The 22043-nt window shown below is 46.3% G+C and overlaps 1 protein-coding gene across 1 annotated transcript in view; it reads right to left on the reverse strand.

Moving 5' to 3' along the window:
* The window catches only part of QSOX1 (quiescin sulfhydryl oxidase 1), a 77772-nt gene extending 64848 nt beyond the window's left edge, over positions 1-12924 (reverse strand). The window contains exon 1 of the mRNA XM_083743850.1: positions 12368-12924. Coding sequence (XP_083599976.1) covers positions 12368-12653 — 286 coding nt within the window. The 5' untranslated portion in view covers positions 12654-12924. The remainder of the gene's footprint in view (positions 1-12367) is intronic.
* Positions 12925-22043: the final 9119 nt, after the last annotated feature.

The raw sequence follows: 22043 nt of genomic DNA on the forward strand, positions 1-22043 counted from the left end.
CATTTAAGATACAAGGTGTGAGCCTGTGACCTGGCCCAGGAAATAAGTATTTTACCACTACAAAAGAATGGCCAGGCTCCCCAGGAAATCCAATCAAGTAACCTGCCAGACAGGAGATAAACAAGGACAAGAGAAAAACAACATTTAAATTTCTGTGATGTAGGTGGGATGTATCTGAGGGGTGGTCTTAGGTTACACCCCTTCTGTGATGTATGCATAATGTTTCTGGGGGTGGTCTTGATCTACAGGGTGGCAATTTCAATAGTCTTTATAAGGCCTTGCAGGCCATTGTTCTAGGTCCTCTTCCTCTCCTGCGTGTGAGGGGAGCACCCTGTTGCAACAGATCAATAAAGATCAAGCTTACTAGCTGCTTTGCTTCTCAATATTCTCTGGTTGGCCTCTGTTATTTTCTCCTACCAATAGGGAACCTATGTAAGGACTCTATATGGGCTCTTGGATACCCCATAAGGGAAAAGGGCATATTTTTATTTACAACACCATAAAGCAAGGAGCCTTGAGATTTGAGGCCACACCAGGCCATCTCTTAATTTAGACAATAATGGAAGAGGTAAATGATAATGTAGCCATACATCAGCAACCCAAATTCCTCCACCATGTTTTGGACAGATGCGTTCCTCCTTTGGGGAAACAAACCTGTAGTATGGAAGAGGGCAAATGCAAGAAAGCTACACCCACTTACATAGAAATAAACAAAAGAGAAGACATACGCTTACAATATATTCCTAAAGAGCAGGGCAGCAGATGCCTCATTGCATGCAGGGTGAAAAATGGCAAGGGACGCGGGTGGCACTGTGGGTTAAACCGCAGAGCCTAGGACTTGCCGATCAGAAGGTTGGCAGTTCAAATCCCCACAATGGGGTGAGCTGCCGTTGCTCGGTCCCTGCTCCTGCCAACCTAGCAGTTCAAAAGCATGTCAAAGTGCAAGTAGATAAATAGGTACCACTCCGGTGGGAAGGTAAACGGCGTTTCCGTGCGCTCCTCTGGTTCGCCAGAAGCGGCTTAGTCATGCTGGCCACATGACCTGGAAGCTGTACGCCAGCTCCCTTGGCCAGTAAAGCGAGATGAATAATCCCGAAGGCTAGCTAGCTGAATTAGTCCTACTTGGGCCAGTGAGGAGGCCAAGGGAGAATTAGCTTTGGGGTCTCAGAGCGGGTAATCTTCATAAAAGGGGAGGGGGAGGGAAGAGAAGGGAAATAAAAGATCAGGCTGAATTCAAATTAAAGGCCAGGTGGAATAGCTCTGTCTTACAGGCCTGATGGAAGGAGGTTATGGTAAATCCTGCAGGGCCTTGGTCTCATGGGGCAGAGCATTCCACCAGGTCGGAGCCATCACTGAAAAGGCCCTGGTGGAGGATAGTCTGACTTCCTTAGGGCCCGGGACCTCTAAACTATGGTTATTCATGGACCTTAAGGTCCTCTGCAGGGCATACCAGGAGAAGCGGTCCCGTAAATAATAATTACGTAATCCTTTTGTTGCCCCTCTACCACCTTGACTCCACAATGCCATTTATTCACCCAAAGAATAAGCTCAATATCAGGTATGCTGCTCAGCTGTGCAGTTTCTAAGAGTGGGTGCTGCGGCAAGAGAAACAAAGGTATAGCACCTTGTTCTGTGTAGGTCCCTAATCAAATTGCAGCTGGCAGAGGGAGGAGATATGTCTGCACTGGGGCAAACGTGTGTCTTGATTCACTGTCTCTCTGGGTGGAATCAGGCATTAGTCGAGGAAAGCCGAAAATAGCAGGGCGGAGACATTGTCGCTCAAATGCAAAGGTGTCATCATATCACCTTGAAGTCTCAAACAGGGAATCCACAACCGTCTCCAGGCACAGGGTGGGAATGTCCTTGGAAACAGGCCTGCTTGCCATTTTAAAACGGGCGTTGTAGCTCCTGTATAAATGGAGAGTTTCTGAACCTTTGTTAAAAGTTCACCACACTTCACAGATGTTACAGATAAAGGACAGGAAGAGTGGGGAAAGATGCGTCCGAGAGCAAGTGGTTTTTGACCAGCAAAGTACAATGGCTCTGCCTGCAACATTCAAACACACGTTCATTGTCCAAGAGGAAAAGGCTCTCTTTCGTCCACAATGAATAATCTATCCCATTTCTTTTATTGGTAGATCCTTGTTGTGCAAAGCAGGGGGTGTGTGTGTAAAAATGCATAAAGATAAATGACTGAAACTTGGCTGCACTGCAGTCATCACTGCTTTAAACCAAGTTGACAAGAATTTAAAAGCCAAAATATATATGTATTCGAATCTTGGAAATAGAGTCGAATCCGTAAGAAAAGTATATATGGGTGGAAAGTATTCTGTGCAAATATCCAAACCAAAGAATGGCAGGATAAGAAGTGGGGATGTAGGCATTAAGGGTGTGAGACTGTCCTGGGCACACAGGGTGCGTTTATGTTGCACACACAACATATTCCCTGGCTGCAGAATTCATAGCCATCGTAGCTGCAGAATTCATAGCCATGGTGGTTGCTTCCATTTTGAAACACAACATACATGAAAAGAGTAAAAACTTATGCATTTGCCCTGGAAATACACTCCAAACTATATCCTGGGTAGCAGCAACACCACCAGATTCGAGGCCTGCTGAGAGCATAGAGAAGGGGGAAGTAAGAATTTCAAGGGAATTCTATAAAAGGTTTTTTTTTAATCCCAAGAGTGCATAAAACTGCTAGCTGCAGCATACCAAAAACACATAACTAATCATGAAGCAGGAAACCGAAGGCTATGAGATTGCACAGATAAAAAGTAATGTGGTTGCCGTGCAGCCTTGTAAAAAGAAACAGCCTGGATACAACGTTTTTAATGGCACGTGTTTTAATTGCAGCATCGGTCCAAGACAGAGTCGTTTTGCTCAGAGTTAAGTGTGGTACAAGTCGAAATGATTAAAATTAATGAACTGAATCAGGACTTTCAGCTTAGATGCATAAGTAGACTGATTTATATGAGAGTATCGTGGTTCAAGGGAAGACTTCTAGGCCACAAGGCAGAGAGGTTGATTGTGGTTTATTTAAACCACAAATAAAGACAGAACCAAGGCAGCAGTTGTATCAGTACAGATGGAATTGGGAATATAGTATGGATGGCTACTGTCAACGCAGCAAGAGAACAGCACCATCGAACAGAGCAGGGAGGGGAACCATTAGGAATAATTATTTGCAAGACTGGGGTAGAAATCTGGTGGAAGTTTGCCAATTCAGCTTAAATTTGGTTTGAAATGTGTATGCATCCAATCTTTCTTTCATCTTAAGATTTTGCCTTATACCGAATCAGACCATTGAGCCACCTAGCTCAGAACTGTCGACCCTCTTAAATAACTTTTAAGGTCAGCCTGAGGAGAGCTGCACAACATTGCAAAAGCTAATGCATTTATTGAAACATAAACTTCCGTGTGCCAAAGCCCATTTTGTTAGGGAGAGGTTTAGCACACACAGTATGGGCAGAACTGAACACACCAGAACTGAACACACGAGCTGGCCCTCCTTGGCTAGGTAAATGGGGCGCTGGAAAATATGGGGGCCACCCTGCTGATCTCTACACCAGCCAGAAACACAAGGTGGCATCATACAGAAGTAATAATCCTCTAGTCCTGAAATCTTCCCAGCTGGTTCAAGCTTTCTGCAGGGTCCAACAGTAAAACATTTTTTTGGACTATAGCAATTCAGGCCTCTGGAGAGCGTCCGAGTTCCCCTTTAGAAAATATGATCTATTCAGCCTGCATATAGTAAACATCACATATGGAGGCAGCCTTATGTGAAGAGAGTACTAGTAATAGTAATTTATTATTTGTACCCCGCTCCCATCTGGCTGGGTTTCCCCAGCCACTCTGGGCGGCTTCCAACAAAGATTAAAAATACATTAAAATGTCACACATTAAAAACTTCCCTAAACAAGGTTGCCTTCAGATGTCTTCTAAATGTCAGATAGTTGTTTACAGTGGTACCTCAGGTTAAGTACTTAATTCATTCCGGAGGTCCGTACTTAACCTGAAACTGTTCTTAACCTGAAGCACCACTTTAGCTAATGGGGCCCCCTGCTGCTGCCGCGCCGCAAGAGCACGATTTCTGTTCTCATCCTGAAGCAAAGTTCTTAACCTGAAGCACTATTTCTGGGTTAGCGGAGTCTGTAACCTGAAGCGTATGTAACCCGAGGTACCACTGTATTTCCCTGACATGTGATGGGAGGGCGTTCCACAGGGCAGGTGCCACCACCGAGAAGGCCCTCTGCCTGGTTCCCTATAGCTTAGATTCTCGAAATGAGGGAACTGCCAGAAGGCTCTCGGAGCAGGACCTCAGTGGGCAATGGGGCTGGAGATGCTCCTTCAGGTCTACTGGGCCGAGGCCGTTTAGGGCTTTAAAGGTCAGCACCAACACTTTGAATTGTGCTTGGAAACGTACTGGGAGCCAATGTAGGTCTTTCAAGACTGGTGTTATATGGTCTTGGCGGCCGCTCCCAGTCACCAGTCTAGCTGCCACATTCTGGATTAGTTGTAGTTTCCGGGTCACCTTCAAAGGTAACCCCCACGTGTGGAGTGTGTGTGTGTGTTAAACATCAAATGTCCTAATCTGCAGCCTGAAATTCAATTCAGGAAGTCCATTCCCATTTGATAGGGGTGAATGCGCAAACTGGCCCTAAATAATCAGTGTTCTAGAGAACCTGAATCTTCTGCTTGCTTTACTCAAACAAGAAGAACAGGTTGCTCATAGAAGTCCAGGACTGACCTTTTTTTATATACTACGTGTTAACAGTGGGTGATCTATCATCTAACCTGTAAGGTTAGAACAGCTGATCTAACTTCTATTGTCACTGTAAACATTTCACAAACTTCCAGATAGGTGTTTTTTTTGGCAAGAGTTGACGCATCTGTCTTATGACAGTAGTTAATCACTTTAGACAGAGCAAGAAAAATCCCAAAGAAAATGTGGTTGTCTTTTTTTGTGATAGCCTAAAGCAACAATAATACGTTTCATGCAACTATGTATATGACTTTACAGTAGATGCCATCATATCGCCTTTAATTTTCATACAGGAAGGGATTGAACAAGAAGTCACACCAAACCATCTATTTCATTCAACAGTCTGAAGAAGGAGCCCCATTTAAAAATGGGAGGGGGATAATTCTGCTTAGCCTTACATGATTATTTTCAACCTTCATCCTTCTACTGCCCTCTTTTTTTTGGGGGGGGGCTATAATCTCCCATTTGCTTTTAGTTTGGAATCTCTGCTAGCTCGGATTAGCAGAGATAAGGGAATAGCCCAGCCCCAAGACAGAATCCTGCACCTCTCACTTTTAGAATTTGTGCATAACAATAGCAAACTTTAGCCCCTGGTCGCTCACTCCTGACCAGAGAAGTCAACTGCTTTTGTCCAAAGCATATGCCATATTTTTTTTTATCTCAGTAATGCATGGTATGTCAATATTTTCTCCATACAGAAATCAGGGTGGTAGAGGGGAAACTGAGGCTGAGACACAGCTACTTGCCTGAGTTCAGCGAGTGAGATCATATCAGGGAAGAGATTTGAATTCAAGAACTGATCACATTCATTCAGCTCACAAGCTGCCCAATAACAATACCTCTCTGGGTGTTGTACAAGACAATTGGGCCCCATCTGCAATATACATTAAAGGCAGGATCATGCCACTTTAAACAGCGCGGCTGAAGAATCAATCCCTCTTCAAAGGGAACTCTGGGAATTGTAGCTCTGCGAGTTGAATAGAGGTCTTCTAACAACGTTTAGGATCCTGAACAAGCTACAGTTCCCGTGAAAAAAGGTAGGATCCTGCTTTAAATGTATAGGGCACATAGGGCATTGGATCCAAAAGTTTCAAGATATGAACAGATACCACGGTTTCAATCAAATGACACACAGAAGCCAAAATGGTTTGCACACCCCTTCCATAGATCACTACTGTATTGGATGCCCAGAGTGGCTGGGGAAACCCAGCCAGATGGGCGGGGTACAAATAAATTATTATTATTATTATTATTATTATTATTATTATTATTATTATTATAATATAATCACATCCAAATGCATTTCTTGCACCTTGGCTACCGATTCGCTAGAGGACCTGCAAGCAGCAACTGTCTCCAGATACATGCTGAATCCAGACAGGAATTTCAGTACAAGAGGAAAAGGATTGTGGAGAAGACACCTTGATATGGTATGACAAGAGACACAATGGACTGCAAACCGAATAAGAACCACCCAACTAGTTTAGGGAAAGGAATGGCAGTCAAAAACAGAAATAGTACAGCAGGAACGATCCAGTGTTGCGCATTAAATTAATGAAGTCATAACTCAAAGAGAATTTATGATGCAGTTTAACCCTATCCTGTAGAAATAATCGCACGGCAACTATAAAAGTTCTCAGTCCATTGATATATCTGCTTCTTTCTTTGCCAAGTAAGATTGTCTTCCATGAACACGGTCTCAACAGTGAGTCCGTAAGTGACTGTGGAGGCCAATTCTGGATCCACACATCCTTCCACAGTGGGGACAGAGGTTTCTGGGCGGGAGTTGATCACGGTGTGGATTTGCCAAGTGTGCTTCTCCCTTGTGTCCTGAGTTCAAGTGTCTTCAAAACCCATGACACCTTTGGCAAAGGCTGTTCTCCAATTGGAGCGCTCGCAGGCCAGTGTTTCCCAGTTGTCAGTGCTTATACTACATTTTTTAAAAATATGACTTGAGACAGTCTTTAAACCTCTTTTGTTGACCGCCAGCATTACGCTTTCCATTTTAATATAGCTATGGCTATATAAGAGGCAAAGGCCAACTGATGAACATGCGCACATCATCTCGAGCCCGGAAGTGACCTTTAAAACAGCAAAAACGGCCCTAAGAGAGCCCAGAAAGGGCGAAAAATGTGCTTAGCAATCCCACGAACCTTTGCAAGTGCAACTCCAGGACCCCCGGCACTAACTGTTGTGCCACTGGTTTCCTAAACTGGCTTTTCAGGGGTTTCCAGAGCTTTAGCGAGTGTTCACAGGCTTCTCCAATCGTGTTTCAAATATATGTGATTTAATGTAAATTTACGGTGCCCCGGAATGTAACCCCCACGTAAACTGGGAGTTGCCTGTATATATTCTGATTTGTTGGAATGAATTAAATTAGCTACGTTTGTTATGAGGTGTCGTCATTAGGTTTAAATTGCAGTTGTGCAAATGGATAATGCTAATAATAAACACATGTACATGTTGAAAGTTCTCCTGCTCTAGCCATATTGAATCACACCAAAGCAGAACTAGGACACAGCAACACAACACAACACAACACAACACAACACCACAACACAACACAACACAACACAACACAACACAACACAAGAAGCACGGCAAAGAAGCTGCAGGGAAGGAACACAAGACTGGAGAATATCCATGGGGATTGTGGATAATGGCCAGTGCTTGATCATAAATAAACACGCATGTGCTCCCCCCCCCCCCCCAAGGAACTCTTGCTTGGCTGCAGCTTCCTGAGACAAATACCCATCTCTTTAGAAGCAGAAATGTTATACAAGCAGCTCAGGAGAATCGTTTGTGGAAAGAAGGGTGGATAAAAATCAATGATTTATTTTTTAAAAAAAAAACCCAACAGATTCTTTTGATTTAAATCGTTTTTTGTTTTTTGTTTTTAATCAGATTTTTAAAATAAAATGCTTTTGGAGGAAAAATCTTTCTAAAGATAGTTTTCTATTTAAGTTACATTGTAGTCCAAAGGCTATTCATCAGGAGATAAAGATGTGTGCTAAAACTCAGTCTAAGTTGGTTAAAAAAAAAAAAGTTTAACCACATCAGTTAACAAACATTGATACATATTCTATAATGTTATTTGCTTTAGTTGTTTAAATTGTTATGAAGGAAATGATTATTTTTCTCCTTCCAATAAAGTACTGCCGCCACCCACTCTTACCGGCGCTGCGCGGCTGTCCACTTCTGGGTCGGAGGAGGACCGGAAATAGCCTGTGCGCATGCGCAAGAGTCATTTTCGCATGCGCAAGCGTTATTTCCGGTGCACATCCGGGTCGGAGGAGGCCCGTGCACATGCGCACAAGTTATTTCCGGTGCTCCTCCGACCCAGAAGTGCGCTGGAAATAGTGTGTATGGACACACGCTCCTCCACCCTCCGGCCCGCCACGCGATTGGCACTGGAGACACCGGCCCAGTTTGCTGACCCCTGACCTAGAAGGTAATTGGCAAATTCAGGTAGCTGCATTGCTTTCATTCCCTTCTTGTTAGGGTTGCAGCTGCTTCCTTTAATTTAACCTCCAGATGTTGCATGTCAGTGTTTTCAGAGGGTTTCAACAGAGTGTTTTCAGAGTTCAAAAGAGTATTTTCACAGGGAATAATTCTTTTGAATTGCACACCTACTATTTGGAAGCTGACAACATAAATGGTTTCTTAGACGGTTAATGATGCCCTGGAAAGATAAGGGTACAGCTCCCATGTAAAGAGAAAGAATGTTCTTTTTATCATATGTGGTGGTCTTGTAGTAAGCTTAAAGCTTACTGGGAAATGATATATAATGAATTGAAAAAGATGTTTAAAATAATGTTTGTAAAAAAACAACAACCCTGAACCTTTCTTTTTGGGAATTATAGGGACAGAACTACACAAACCGTACAGAAATTTATTCATGTATGCAACTATAGCGACAAGAACGTCATCCAAAAATGGAAAGAAAAAGTCTCAGTGAAAGAAGAATGCATACAAAAACTTGTGGAATATGCAGAAATGGCGAAACTCACCGAAAAAATAGAAATCAAGATAACAAACTTTTAATAAAAGAATGGAAATGGTTTGTTGAATATTTATGAATAAACTGTAAACAGATAAGAACATTGGCAGGATTATTGTAATAACCTGCAGTTTTATAAGAGCATATATATTTAAAGTAGATGAATAAATGAGTAAATTAAGTTAAATTTTAATATGCAGAAAGTGTTTTTTTATATTAAAAAAAGGAACCGCAGAAAGGAGGAAGGAAGTTGAGTTTTGAAATGTTAACATGATTGCAAAATCATTGAAATGTATAAAACTGAAAATCATAAATAAAATAATAATGAAGATTGGGGGGGATATGGGCACAGCTCCATTTAATCAATGGATATGACCACACTTGCAACTTATGAACGGATTGCTTGTAGATAACGTAGACTTTGCATGGAGAAATATAATGATATCTGGAATGTATTTATACAAAATACAATAGATTATAAATATATATGTATTTGGAAAAGAATAACACCTATGTATTAGATAAGTATATATGGAATTGGAATTGTTAACTCTTACAATGTTATAACAAACCTTTTGGGGGTTTTCTACTTTTTATTTTAATTGTATGTTGTTCAGTTAAACCTTTTTATTATTAAAAAAAATATTATTATTTTTAAATTATTATTAAAATATTATAAACCTTACGATGCGCAAACCATCAATAATTATTAGCTGCAGAAAAAAGGAAATTTCTTTTCATCAAGAAGACCGAAATCGGGAGGGAAGGAGGTCAATAGGGATGTAGAAGAAAGATCTAAATACCTAAATATATAAAGATTTAAAGAATAAGACAAAGAACTGTAACAGAAATTGATGTTTTTGGTGTTGTGTATGGATATTTTTTCTTTCTTATTTTCCCTTCTTTTTTCTGAAACTGTTGTTTCATTTTTTGTTTTTTGTTTTTTTGTTTTGGTTTGTTTTTTTCCTTTGCTGTTGTAATTGAAACTCAATAAAAAGAATTTTAAAAAATATATTATTAAAATAATAATTAAAAGAACTCCAACTCCCACCAGGCCCAACCAGCATGAACAAGCACAAGAGATGCTAGGAGTTGGAGTCCATCATCATCTTTAACTTTAACTTTATATTTACTTCTAGTAATAGCACCAGCTATTGGTACTGGTACATGTTCACAGCTGCCTGACGTGAATCTGCTATTGCTGAAGGACCCAGTTGCCATTAGTTGCACACAGGAACAGCAAGAGCAGTTCTGGGATGCAGAGAAATGAACTGTAAGCCCTGGCAGGGCAGAAACAGCTCTGCTGGATCAAAGGTCTACCTGGTTCAGCATCCTGTTTCCTACAGCAAGCCAGCCAGCCGCTTCCAGGAAGTCCACAAGCAGAACTTGAACCCGGAACCTTGACGCTCCATGTAGCCCATGACACATTGGTCCTCCCTACATTTAGTCTCACACCCGTTGAAAGCCATCTAAGCTAGGCTAGCAGCCGGCAAGAGGCCTTGTGGTAGTTTTGATAAGATTCTGGTAATTAAACGCATCCTCCTCCTGTGCTTTCTGTAGAGATGTAAAAAGATACACAGAAACTGACACGACAATGGGAGGAGGAGGAAACACTGAAATACCTAAGCAGCTTATCTGCCACCAGGAGGAGAGCAGAATCAGCCCCAAGGAAAACAGAAGTGTACCGTAAAGCAACACAAAGTTCATGGGGGCATATGCCCACAAGGACAGAAATCTACACAACAGAGGGAGGTGTGGGGATACAGCTGTTGACCCCCCAAAAAAGTCTTCCTAAGAGCAGACAGAGGAAGAGAGCATTTGCACAGGAAACGCACTTGACAGGCAAGAAAGAAGCGTGTGACATCCTCTTTCTCTCTCAAACTCCCTGCCTTAGATATAAAAGCACCCAAGCCCACGATACAGAATACAGTAGTACCTCGTGTTAAGTACTTAATTCGTTCCGGAGGTCCGTACTTAACCTGAAACTGTTCTTAACCTGAAGCACCACTTTAGCTAATGGGGCCTCCTGCTGCTGCCGCCGCCGCCGCCGGAGCACAATTTCTGTTCTTATCCTGAAGCAAAGTTCTTAACCTGAAGCACTATTTCTGGGTTAGTGGAGTCTGTAACCTGAAGCGTATGCAACCCGAGGTAACACTGTAACACCAAGGGTGTAATTGCTTCAGGTTACAGGGCAGTTGCTTCCTCCATGTGTTTCAGGCCCTCTACTGATTATTCCTCAGGACCTTGGGCCCTCCAGATGTTCACAGAATTGTACAGTTGCAAGGGACCCTGAGGGTCCAACCTCCTGCAATGCGGGAATATTTCATGCAATGTGGGGCTCAAACCCACAACCCTGGGATTAAGGGTCGCATTCTCTGCCAACTGAGCTAGCCTGGGCAGTTGCTGAACAACAAGGGAGCAGGGAAGAGAGAAAGGGGAACAGCTGGCCACACGAAGGGCCTCTCTCTGGTAATGTTCCTGCTTTGCCCCAACTGCTGGGGGAAGTGGAAGGACCCAATTCGTATTAAAAGGCTGCCTGCCCTCACCATTCGCTCTTCCTTGCTCCCTTCCAAAAGTGAATCTCGACTTCCCTCCCCACGGCTTACGGGTTTCTACTTTGCTTAAGTTTTATCAAGCACGGCAAGAGTATTGTTAGCCCAGAAATGGAAACAAGAAGAAATTTCAACGAAAGAAGAACGGCAGACGAAATTAATGGACTATGAAGAATTGGACAAAATGACAGGAAGGATTCGAAACCTGCGGGACCAGAGATTTACAGAAGACTGGAAGAAGTATATGAATTATTTGAAGAGCAACTGTAACCAACAAATTACGCTAGTAGGACTACAAGACGTTTTGTAAGGAGAAATATACGAAGTGTTACAAAGTAGAAAAAGATAGAGACAGTGGTTATGAGTTTGAAATGTAATAGGGAAAATAAGAAATGCATACTAAGAGATTAGACTGGAAAATTTTCAGACAGGATTGATGGAAGTCAAAAATTTGAATAAGATGTAAAAGTATTTTTAATTACTGTTGAAAATGATATGTTAAAAAAAACTAATAAAAAATATATTTTAAAAAAAGTTTTATCAAGCACGTCAGAGGTAGAGAAGAGAGAAGCCTTGAATATTTTGGAAGAGCCGTGTCTCTCCAGTCAACGTTGCCGGTTCGATCCTGGGTGGGCGCAGAAGGGGAGAATCAGAAGGGAGCAGGGAGGCAGAAACGCTGGAAGGGGGAAACCGCACCAGGAAGTCGGCGCTCTTGGGCACCGCGAGGTTTGCGCGCGCGCGCTGCAAAGAGGCGCAAGCCGATTCGAGGGCTAACTGCCCAAACAGAGGAGGCTTAAATGCAAATAAAAAGGCAAATAAAAAGTTCCCACGCCACAGGGAGACGGGGCGGCGCCCCCAGGGTCCGCAGGGAGAGGGGCACTCGCAAGCAGCTTCTTTGCGTCTCCAAGTCCTCTCCAAGAACCATCACCGGGCAGCGCGCATCAAGAGACAGCGCGCCTCTGAGCTCGTGCTGAGTGCACTTCCTTCCCACTCAGCCATCACCGACAGGTGTCCCACCACCCTTCCGGGCAACCAAGTCGCCGTCCTTACCTTGGATGTCGTTGGCCAGCGCTTTCCAGGTGGGGGCGAAGTGGATGCAGTGGCCGCACCAGGACGCGTAAAACTCGACCACCCAGGCGCTGCTGGAGTTGAAGATGCTGCGCTCCAGGGTCTCCGCCGAGAGCACCACCAGCGGGTCGTCGGGAGTGTAGAGGCCGACGCCGAGCGCCCCGGGCACGGGCAGCAGCAGCAGCAGCCACAGCCGGAAGGAGGAGGCGGCGAACAAGGCGCCGGCAGCGGGCAGCCCCGGCCGGGCCCGGGAGAGCCGCTTGGGCATGGTGAGAAGCGAGACGCGACGAAGGGCACGATGCGGCGCACGGCCAGGAGCCCGTCCAGTGCCCAGTGCCTGCCGCCCGGCCGACAAGTCCGTCGGCCTCTCGCAGGAGGAGGAGGAGCCGCGGGCGGAGCACGGCCAGCCAGCGCCGCCTCCGCGCCGCCCAACCGCCCGGAGAACCGCCCCGGCGCAGCGCACGTGCGGAGGCCCAGCGCGCACGGCCGGCCTCCGGCGCCGCCTCCCTCTCCGCGCCTGCGAGGCGAGACCGGGGCGAAGCGCGCGGAGAGAAATCCCATAGGCTAAAGCGGGCTGGCTCCTGCGTAAAGCGTGAGGGTGATCGCACTGGCGAGGGGAGGGGAAATGAAAGCGAGCTGGAGAAGAAACGAGGGGAAACGCAGAATTCAGGGCCCCCTATTACTTATGGGGTTTTGAATTATGGTGCTGGAGGAGACTCTGAGAGTCCCATGGACTGCAAGAAGATCAAACCTCTCCATTCTGAAGGAAATCAGCCCTGAGTGCTCACTGGAAGGACAGATCGTGAAGCTGAGGCTCCAAGACTTTGGCCACCTCATGAGAAGAGAAGACTCCCTGGAAGAGACCCTGATGTTGGGAAAGATGGAGGGCACAAGGAGAAGGAGACGACAGAGGACAAGATGGTGGGACAGTGTTCTCGAAGCTACCAGCATGAGTTTGACCAAACTGCAGGAGGCAGTGGAAGACAGGAGTGCCTGGCGTGCTCTGGTCCATGGGGTCACGAAGAGGCGGACACACTAAATGACTAAACAACAATTACTTATGAGACGGTAGCTCCTCTGGTAGTGGAAGACACGTTAGGCTCCTTCTGGGGTCGTTTTTTGTCCACCTTTGGTCCCCACCCTGCACTCAGCTCCTGTGGCTCCTAGGAGCTGGGAAACAGCTTCGACTGGCCAGATGAAGCAGGTGTAGGTAGCGATGGGTATTAAACCCAGCGTGAGATATGGACTTGCCCAGCATGCAAAGACAGATCCGGGCAGATTGAGTGTGCAAGACCAATAGAGGGTTCAACAGTAAAGAGGGCAGTTTCTGCACATGCTGTAGACCGTGCAGTGGTTCTCAACAGATGTTGCTGGACTACAACTCCCATCATCCCTGAGCTCTGGCCTTGCTAGCTAGGGGTGATGGGAGTTGTAGTCCCAAAACATCTGGGGACCCACAGGTTGAGAAAGGCTGCTTGGGGGGCAGGTGGGGCTCCTCCACCTGGGAAGGCAGCCCATCTAGGAGAAGGACAACTCTGATCATAAACCTCTGCTGCCTTGCGGGATATCTGGAGAAGAAAAGACTAAGGAGTAAATGCAACACAGGTCTGGTGTGGAGTCCCTAAAATGGCTCAGTGATGCCTTGTACGCCAACTTCCAGCAACTCCTGCAGCCAAGCTGGTGCCAGTCCCATTGTTCTGCTTTCTGTTGGACCACATCAGTGAGGCTGAGAGGTCTTGTCATCTGGGCATCCCAGGAGGACCTCCATATGCTTCTGCACCAGGGAGGTCACTTTGATGCTTCGCCCCCAAAGGTGACCTGTATTGTCTCTTGAGACAGACAGGTGCCAACAGCTTCCTTTACTTTTCTTCTTTTTGCTATTTTGCAAGTCCTGTCCAGCTTTTTCTACAGCTTACCTGAGCTGCACCTGTGTGGTTAACTGATGCTGTTGCAGGCCAAACTATAGTCATCTCCTGTGCTTGCCTTACTGGTCCATAGCTCCAGAATAAAAACCAAGCAGGTATAAAGTATCTGTCTCTTGGTTGCAAGGGACAAAACACAGTCTGTTTGTTCTTGTTGCTCTCTTATCCCTCCCATGGGAATATACATTGGACAGGATCCAACTGCATAGTTTAAAGTACATCACAGTGCTTCCCTCTCTGCAGAGCATGATGTACTTTTTGCCCCAGCAGTAGATTTATCCAGTACTTTCCTTACCTAACAGATGTAGGGAAACTTGGGCCCCCAGATGTTACTGAACTACAACTCCCATCAGCCTTGGCCCTTGATTGTTCTCTGTAGGGCTGGTGGGAGTTGTTCAGCAACTGCCCAGGCTAGCTCAGTTGGCAGAGAGTGCGACTCTTAATCTCAGGGTTGTTGGTTTGAGCCCCTCATTGCATGAAATATTCCCGTATTGCAGGGGGTTGGACTCGATGACCCTCAGGGTCCCTTCCAACTGTACAATTCTGTGAACATCTGGAGGGTCCAAGGTCCTGAGGAATAATCAGTAGAGGGCCTGAAACGCATGGAGGAAGCAACTGCCCTGGGTCCCCACAATCACCCTTAGAATTATTCTGGAGAGAGAGAGAGAGAGAGAGAGAGAGAGAGAGAGAGAGAGAGAGGAGCTCCTTTCTGGGAAGTCACACCTGGTCTGAGAGCCGTCCTGTCTAGTCTCATGGCTGAGCAACGCTTCTTTCTTGCCTGTCAAGCGAGTTTCCCTGTGCAAATACTTTCTTCCTCTTTCTTCCAGGGGAGCGCCAGGGCTTATTTTGCAGTACAGTGATACCTTGGTTTACAACCATAATACGTTCCGGAGGTCCAGTTATAAACCAAAACAGGTTGTAACCCAAGGCGCGCTTTCGCCAATGGGGCTTAATATATATATATATATATATATATATATATATATATATATATAGGTTGTAATTAAAAAAAAAAAAAAGGGACACACACTTCAGGGTTTGACGTGGTTGTAATCCAAAATGGTTGTAATCCAAAATGGTTGCAAACGAAGGTACCGCTGTATGTTGCTTGTATTCTTCTGATTGACTCTTACAAATGTCGCTGGAGACCCCCTCCCCATAAGAACACAGATACAGGGAAATCCTTTGAATAAACATCCCCAGACATAAGCTACAGTGTAGAGGGCCTTCTCGGTAGTGGCACCCGCCCTGTATAACGCCCTCCGATCAGATGTCAAGGAAATAAACAACTATCTGACTTTCAGAAGACATCTGAAGGCAGCCCTGTTTAGGGAAGTTTTTAATAATAATAATAATAATAATTTTTTTTATTTATACCCCGCCCTCCCCAGCCAAGGCCGGGCTCAGAGCGGCTTACAAGCAATAATAAAAACAAGATGAATGATTACAACTTAAAAACAAAAATAACATACAACATTAAATGGAACATTAAAATATTAAAATGTAGCCTCATCGCAGGAGGAGAAGGAAAAGAAAGAAAGAAAGGGGGGGGGGAGAGAGGGAGGGAATCAAATTGGCTCCAAGCCAAAGGCCAGGCGGAACAACTCTGTCTTACAGGCCCTGCGGAAAGAAATTAGATCCTGCAGGGCCCTGGTCTCATGAGGCAGAGCGTTCCACCAGGCCGGAGCCAGAGTTGAAAAGGCCCTGGCTCTGGTTGAGGCCAATCTAACTTCCTTCTTTTAATGTTTGATGCTTTATTGTATTTTTAATATTTTGTTGGAAGCCACCTGTGATGGCCTGGGAATCCGATTCAGAGGCTGAACCAGAGGAATCCCAGCCTGCACAGGAGTCCCCGCCTCCAGGGCCGGCTGAACTGGGGCAGGGTCTTGATTCTGAAGCGCCTGCACCCGTGCCGGATCCTCAGGAGCAGGCACCAGGTGAATCCACTCTGGCTCCGGAGGGGGTTGAGGATACAGTGCCTACAGGTGCGCCTCTCCCGGCCCTGCCAGAGGAAGGTGAGTCTCCCCCTGGGTCCAGTAACCTTCCAGCCTCTCCTGAACTGCAGAGGCTCAGGGCAGAGAGGCGGAGGGAACTGGTTTCTCCCAGGAGGAGTGCTCACCTTAAGGCCAGGAGAGGCGGGTCTCCTGGGGGCCGGGGCCGCCCCTGGCCTCAGAGAAGATAAAGGCCAGTCAGCCCGGTCCCAGGTTGCAGGAGCAACGTCGTTGATGAGCTGTTTCGGCCAGCCCCCAGTCCGGTTCCCCCAGAGTTCCTGTCCTTGCCCGGCTTCCCGCTGTGGACCCCGCTTCGCCCGTGGAAGACTGTCTGCTGACCCTCGACTCAGGTCCTGGACCTCGCCCCATGGTAACCTCCCCCCTGGACCAGCACACCACCCAGAATAATTTATTATTATTATTATTATTATTCCAGTGGTATCTCCTGTTACGAACTTAATTCATTCCGGAGGTCCATTCTTAACCCAAAACCATTCTTAATGTGAGCCATGCTTTCGCTAATGGGGCCTCCTGCTGCCGCCACGCAACTTCTGCTCGCATCCCGGGGCAACGTTCACAATCAGGAGCATCTACTTCCGGGTTAGCAGAGCTCGTTACCCGAAGTGTTCGTAAGGAGGACGGTACATAACCCGAGGTTCCACTGTATTATTTTTACTACTACTAGTGTAGTTTTCCCCCCTTTGTGGTCCAAGCCAAACCCCTTGGAGGTTGGGACTTGGTAAAGTGTGCATCCCACCCCCCCACTCCCTATTCCTGGGCTTTGCTTGCCACAGACTGGGTGTGGGGTAGGTGTCAATCATGGGCTCTGAGGATCACATGCTCAGAAAGGGTACCTGTTGTACATACTTGAAAGGAGACCGCAGCCCACAGCATTATTTTTGCAACATTCAGTCGTTTCCCCCCTTGGGCAAGACGCTGTCAGCCTCAGTCCCTTATGTTCCCTTCCCCACTTCTGCTATGCATGGATAATGCTTCTGGCCTACTTTACAATACTGTTGTAGCATCATGAAGGCGAAGCTCTTTTAGCACTCTACACAGTGGTACCTCTGGTTGTGTACTTAATTCGTTCCGGAGGTCCGTTCTTAACCTGAAACTGTTCTTAACCTGAAGCACCACTTTAGCTAATGGGGCCTCCCGCTGCCGCCGTACAATTTCTGTTCTCATCCTGAGGTAAAGTTCTTAACCCAAGGTACTATTCCTGGGTTAGTGGAGTCTGTAACCTGAAGCGTCTGTAACCTGAAGCATATGTAACCCAAGGTACCACTGTATGTGGACTATATCAGTGGTAAGCATTATTATTATTTTGGAGTGAAGCACAAATAAGAATCATGATTGGGTTTACTCATTCAAAGATCGCTTTAAGTGCAACTGCTGTTTCTCGTTGGCTTCTGCTGGCTGCAGCATCTGCTGCCCATAATCCGCTCCATGGCAATGTGCAGCACACCTGGGCAACATTCCAGATGGACAGTTAAAGTTTTTTACTTTCCCATTGCAGCCGGCCATGCCCATGCAACAATCTAGCTGACAGCAGTACCAGAGACTGCATGTTTTTCAGAGTGAAACAAAACACAGTGGGCACAGAACTCCATGTTATATTTAAAATAAGCTTTGCTCACCTGAATACATTAGAAGAATGTATTCAGTTAGAGGGACGTGGGTGGCGCTGTGGGTAAAACCTCAGTGCCTAGGACTTGCCGATCTCATGGTAGGCGGTTCGAATCCCCGTGGCGGGGTGAGCTCCTGTCGTTCGGTCCCAGCTCCTGCCCACCTAGCAGTTCGAAAGCACTCTTAAGTGCAAGTAGATAAATAGGTACCACTTTATAGCGGGAAGGTAAACGGTGTTTCCGTGCGCTGCGCTGGTGCTGGCTCACCAGCTGCAGCTTCGTCATGCTGGCCACGTGACCCAGAAGTGTCTTCGGACGGCGCCGGCTCACGGCCTCTAGAGCGAGATGAGCACGCAACCCTAGAGTCGGACACGACTGGCCCGTACGGGCAGGGGTACCTTTAAAGGTAAAGGTAAAGGTACCCCTGCCCGTACGGGCCAGTCTTGACAGACTCTGGGGTTGTGCGCCCATCTCACTCAAGAGGCCAGGGGCCAGCGCTGTCCGGAGACACTTCCGGGTCACGTGGCCAGCGTGACATCGCTGCTCTGGCGAGCCAGAGCCGCACATGGAAACGCTGTTTACCTTCCCGCTGGTAAGCGGTCCCTATTTATCTACTTGCACCCGGGGGTGCTTTCGAACTGCTAGGTTGGCAGGCGCTGGGACCGAGCAGCGGGAGCGCACCCCGCCGCAGGGATTCGCACCGCCGACCTTTCGATCAGCAAGTCCTAGGCGCTGAGGCTTTAACCCACAGCGCCACCTGCGTCCCAGGGGTACCTTTACCTTTACCTTTATTCAGTTTGGATTTGATATCCCGCTTTATCACTGCCCTAAAGAGTCTCAAAGCAGCCAACAATCTCCTTTCCCTTCCTCCCCCACAACAAACACTCTGTGAGGTGAATGGGGCTGAGAGACTTCAGAGAAGTGTGACTTGCCCAAGGTCACCCAGAAGCTGCAGGTGGAGGAGCGGGGAAGCAAACCCGGTTCACCAGATTACGAGTCCACTTCTCTTAACCACTACACCACACTCCAGCCAGAGGTGCATTTAGGGCAGCGCAACTGGTTCCCCCCCACAGGGTGCCAAGCTGAGGGGGTTGTCGCAGGGCACCAAAACTATGGGGATGCACAGAAGGGAAGGCAAGAGACCAGAGGGCCCCAAATTTTGGCCACTGGAATTTGAAAGGTCCAAGTCTGTCCCTGCTCCAACCTCACCCCAAAGACAAGCTTTACTTCCAGGGAGCTCTTGTTGTTTAAAAGTTGCTTCCAAATTGTCTTGTATCAGAAGTCGGAAACCTGTGGCTCTCCAGATGTTGCTGGAATTCCAGCTTCCATCAACAGATGGTCGGGGATGATGGGAGTTGGAGTTTAGAAACATCTGGAGGGTCAAATTCCTCCATCCCCATATGAAATGAACAGAACCTGAAGAAATCACTCACTGCGTATCCTCTAGACCAGGTTGCTTCCCCCCACCCCACCCCCGGGCAAGATGGTTTGAGCACATTTCTAAGCCCAATTCGAAGTGTTGATTTTGACGTTGTTGTTGTTGATTTGTTTAGTTGTGTCCGACTCTTCGTGACCCCATGGACCGGAGCAAGCCAGGCACTCCTGAATTCCACTGCCTCCCGCAGTTTGGTCAAACTCATGTTGGTAGCTTTGAGAACACTGTCCCACCACCTGTCGTCCCCTTCTCTTTGTGCCCTCCATTTTTCCCAACATCAGGGTCTTTTCCAGGGAGTCTTCTCTTCTCATGAGGTGGCCAAAGTATTGGAGCCTCAGCTTCAGGATCTGTCCTTCCGGTGAGCACTCAGGGCTGATTTCCTTCAGAATGGATCGGTCGGATCTTCTTGCAATCCATGGGACTCTCAAGAGTCTCCTCCAGCACCAGAATTCAAAAGCATCAGTTCTTTGGCGATCAGCCTTCTTGATGGTCCAGCTCTCACTTCTATACATCACTACTGGGAAAACCATAGCTTTAACTATACGGACCTTTGTTGGCAAGGTGATGTCTCTACTTTTTAAGATGCTGTCTAGGTTTGACCTATAAAGCCTTAAAGGGCTCAGGGACCGCAACACCTCAAGGAACACCTCTCCCCATACAAACAGATCTGGGACCTGAGATAATCATCTGAGACCTTTCTTTGTGTGCCTTCTCCACAAGAGGCCCAGAGGATGGCAACATAAGAACGGGCCTTTTCTGCGATGGCTCCCTATTTGTGAAATGCTCTCCCCAGGGAGGTTCAGCAAGCACTTTCATGATACACCTTTAGGCACCAGGCAAAAGCATTCTTCAACCAGACCTTTGGCTGATTGATAGCCTATGTCCTTTTAAATGGGTTTGTGGGAGCGGGGGGTTATTGGTTTGGTTTGTCCTTGTTTTTATTATGTATTTCGTGTTTTTATTTTGCATTTTTATGCTGTCTTCCCGCTTGAGATCTTCGGATGAAGGGCAGAATACCAATTTAATGAATAATAATATTAATAATAATAGTAACCATCGCATGGTCCTTGAGGGTTCCTACATTCTTTAGACGTGTGCACACTATATTTTTAAAGCACATTTGAAGCATATTTCCCCCCCTCAGAGGATTCTCAGCACATTAAGGGATGCTGGGAATCATAACTGAGGAGTAAACAACGGTACTCAGAATTCTTTGAGGGAAAGAACATGCCTTAAATGTATAGTGTGCATAGGCAAACTCAGCCCTCCGGATGTTTTGGGCCTACAACTCCCATGATCCCTAGCTAGCAGGACCAGTGGTCAGGGATGATGGGAGTCGTAGTCCCAAAACATCTGGAGGGCCGAATTTGCCTATGCCTGGTGTTGAGGGTTGTTAGGGGACCCTCTATTCCCCTCACAGAACTACAATTCCCAGAGTTCCCTGGGAAGAAGGATTGACTACAGTGGACGCTCGGGTCACGAACGTGATCCATGAGGGATGCACATTCGCAACCTGCAGCAGTGCGTCTGCGCATGCGCGTGTTGTAATTCGGCGCTTCTGTGCATGCACAAAGCGCGATTTAGTGTGAGCCCCGAAACCCGGAAGTAACCCATTCCGGTACTTCTGGGTTTCGGCGGTCCGTAACCCGAAAAAACGCAACATGAAGTGTCTGTAACCCGAGGTATGACTGTATTCAGTTTGGGAACTGTATCAACAAGCAACTGGGATCTGTGAGGCAACACATGACCAGGCCAAAAGGGTAAAGAGCAGCTCAAGGAAGCTAATAAAGTAAATTCCCAGAAGGAAGACAGCAAATTGTACCCGTCTGTCTCCAGTACATGATTACTTCCTTTATAGGAGGCAATGTTTCCCCAAAAATGCAGATGAGACACACATCAATGGAGCAATAATAATTTAAAAAAAGATTATTTCCCACCACTTATGCCGGAGGCAAAGAATTTTTTTTTTTTTACATAAGACAAATCACTGCTAATGAATGCAAGACTGAAAAGCTATGGCACATGTGAATAAGAATGAAGATGACAGCCAGCGCATCGACGGTGAGCAATTGAGGCCAAGGACACCTCGCAAGAAAATTACGGCCACTTTTACCAATGCATTAAGAATCAAAGGGCCTGACTCTTAAAAAGTAAGGGTGCAAGCAGTTTCTGATCACTTTCATTTCGATGGGAGAACTAAATCAATGGGATCCCTTGCTTACTTCTGGCTGGGTCATGTTCTACTCCTACGCCCTTTGCAAATTGTAGGGAGAACATCTGATTGATATATATATATCAGACCTCGATCTTATTGTATCAAAACCAAAAAATGAAGCTTTCTTGTATCCAGTTTCATTTTAATACTATATATATACACACAGACATATATATGGATTGATATATATCGATCTTATTGTATCAAAACCAAAAAATGGAGCTCTTGTGTGTGTGTGTGTGTGTGTGTATAATATTATATTATATTAAAATGAAACTGGGGGAAGAATACTTGGTGCACTTGATACAGTCTTCTGTGCGGGTGGCGCTGTGGGTTGAACCACAGAGTCTAGGGCTTGCCAGTGAGAAGGTCGGAGGTTCGATTCCCCGTGACTGGGTGAGCTCTCATTGTTCAGTCCCTGCTCCTGCCAACCTAGCAGTTCGAAAGCACATCAAGTGCAAGTAGATAAA

This window comes from Podarcis gaigeae (assembly GCF_964106915.1).
Source record: "Podarcis gaigeae genome assembly, chromosome: 6".
NCBI classification, from domain to species: Eukaryota; Metazoa; Chordata; class Lepidosauria; order Squamata; family Lacertidae; genus Podarcis; species Podarcis gaigeae.